Genomic DNA, 2,500 nt, shown 5'->3' with positions numbered 1-2,500 from the left:
GGGGCGCTGGCTAGGGATTTTTTTGCAGAGAGAAAGTTCAAGAACTTTCTGAAGTTTTTTACTTCTGCATCTGATGGTTCACTGAGTCCAGAAGCAACCATTTTGTATGAAGAGGGGAAAAAATAAACTGAAAATGATCTGGCTTGGGGGTACTGTGGTGCAGTGTGCCCAGCCACCCACATATAGGGGTTGGTTCCCCTGGGGACCCGGTTCGGTTAGGGCTGGGCGAAAGGAAAAAAAAACCAATATCACGATTGGATTACTTTAGTAAGGGTTAACGTTCGGCGGGGAAGGGCGCAAACCCTGGAATAAAAGCCCGACAGGGAGAATCTTTTTGACCCGACGCGGGCGGAGGGGTTTTTGTTCTCTTGAAGTGCGCATTCCCCAAAAACGACCGGCCCCGCCGAAAGTTAAAACCCCTTATTAAAATGGAATACTTAAAAGATTCACCCATGGCGGGGACTTTCTTTAGGCCCATTTAATGTTAAGGGTTGTTGTGCGCCCCAAAAAAAAAACAGTGCCGTTGTGGAACCCCGCTAGGAAAAAGCTAGGTAGCCAAAGGGCCAAAAGGTTTTTGTCTATCACAGCAGCTGATTGGGGTCTTGGGTTTAAAAATCGCTTTAGCAGTGAAAAGGGCTTTTTGCCCTTTACAGCGGCTGTTATAGACCAAACCCCCGGTTAATCGAAAAATTTAAAAGGGCGGGGGAACGTTGAGGGGGGGCCCCGTTTTAAAAGAATGGCGCATTCGACCTAGGGGTCACCCATATAAATAAATCCGAAAACGAATTTTATATCCGTTTTTGCACAATTAATACGGTTTTTTTAGGTTTTTCTCTTTATTTGCTCTTTATTTTTTTTTTTTATGTCGCAAAAAAAAACCCTTTTTGTACCCCTTACTGGGGCGGGGTCGCCCGGGGACCCTATTCATTGCTGCCCCTTTCCATAAAACAACATTTGCTTTTGACTTAAGGAGCCCTTTTTGGGGGGCTGGCGAAGGGGTTAAAAAGGATCTTTTTATTCTTATTTTTTTCAGTTACATTTTTTATAGTGTGTAATTTTGCCAAAAAAAGAAAAAGTAATTAAATTTATTTTTAATTGTAAAGATTGTTAAAAAATTTCTATCACCCATTATAAAAAAATTGGAGAATATACACGATATAGGTCACGATATACACTTTTATATCACGATAACGATATATATATCTCATATTGCCCAGCCCTAGTTCGAGTGCGGCCTGGGTCTTTTCCCAGTCCAACCTCGTCTCTTTCTTCCCTCCTCATTTCCTGTCTCTCCTCTCACTGCTTTGTCATAATAAAGGCATAACTGGCTTTAACCCCCTCTCTCATCCCGTATGAAGGATTTCTAAATGGCATACTTTTGTTGTCAGTAGTGCTACAGTAGGGAGCTGTGATGTATCCTGTCAGTGATGTAAGATGTAAGCTTATCTCTCAAGCCTAAATGTGTCTAATTTCAAACGCTAGTCGAGTCACCTTTGTGAACACGGGAGGGAAAGGGCACACTTCTTAAAAAAACACCTTTGCTGTTGTAAAAACTCTAAAAAAACTTTTTAAAAATGGTGGGTACTATAAAAACTTTGTTGAGGGATTTGGGGAAATCCCGTGGGGCATTAATAGGGGGTTTTTTTTGAGGTTTTTTTTTTCCCTTTACAAACAGGTTTGTGCGTGGGGCGCCGCCCCACACAACACCACAAAACAAAAACACACACCACACAAAACACACACACACCAAAACAACCCCACACACACACACACACACACACACACACACACACACACACACTCACTCCAGTGATATAATGGGGCTTTTATTGAGTTTTGTCTTTTGTCACACACAGGTTCTTCCTGATGTACATAATCAACAAGGACGAGACAGAGCACACAGGACAAGTAAGAACCGACTGTTTATTCTGCATTGTGTGCAGATAACATTTAGAGTCGTTTCAAATAGAGTTGTTATTTTATTAATCCCAAAGAAAAATGAAAGAAATGAAATGGATGAATTCAAATCAAGTTAGTGTAAAGAATGTGATGATTGTAATGCACTATGTAAACAAAGGACATATCTCAGTTCCCAAGCAATGCTGCTGTATATTACCCTGTTAATGTTAGTATTATCAACTGTCTAAAGGTCATTGAATATAGCGCATGTAAATAATCACTTCAAATTTGACGTTGTCAAAATGAACAGCATAGTTAGTCACTTAATATTTGACTGCCTTGAAGGTGATATAATCTCAATGGCTACGTTGGCTGTGCCTATAGTCCATTTGTTTCGTCCATGGGGGTGGTCAGGTTTTGTGTGGGAAATGGCCCGGGTGTCTTAAAAAAAGGGGAAACTGTTTTGTTTCCCCCCCCTAAAAACATTAAATATGCTTTACTACAAATCCCTTAGCGGACTCCTTTTTCCAAAGCATAAATAAATCTGTGCTGCCATCTTGCTTTTAAATTTTAATTTTGCAGACCCTCAATGTGGTGTGTG

At 40.8% G+C, this 2,500-nt stretch overlaps 1 protein-coding gene across 1 annotated transcript in view; it reads left to right on the top strand.

Moving 5' to 3' along the window:
* Positions 1-2,500, top strand: part of LOC134435204 (ryanodine receptor 3-like) — a 414,716-nt gene that overhangs the window by 408,477 nt on the left and 3,739 nt on the right. The window contains exon 109 of the mRNA XM_063184070.1: positions 1,857-1,908. Within this exon, the coding sequence (XP_063040140.1) occupies positions 1,857-1,908 (52 nt within the window). The remainder of the gene's footprint in view (positions 1-1,856; positions 1,909-2,500) is intronic.

This window comes from Engraulis encrasicolus, chromosome 19, assembly GCF_034702125.1.
Source record: "Engraulis encrasicolus isolate BLACKSEA-1 chromosome 19, IST_EnEncr_1.0, whole genome shotgun sequence".
Lineage (NCBI taxonomy): Eukaryota > Metazoa > Chordata > Actinopteri > Clupeiformes > Engraulidae > Engraulis > Engraulis encrasicolus.
The sequence above is the reverse complement of the archived record's forward strand: the minus strand, read 5'-3'. Positions and strand labels throughout refer to the sequence as shown.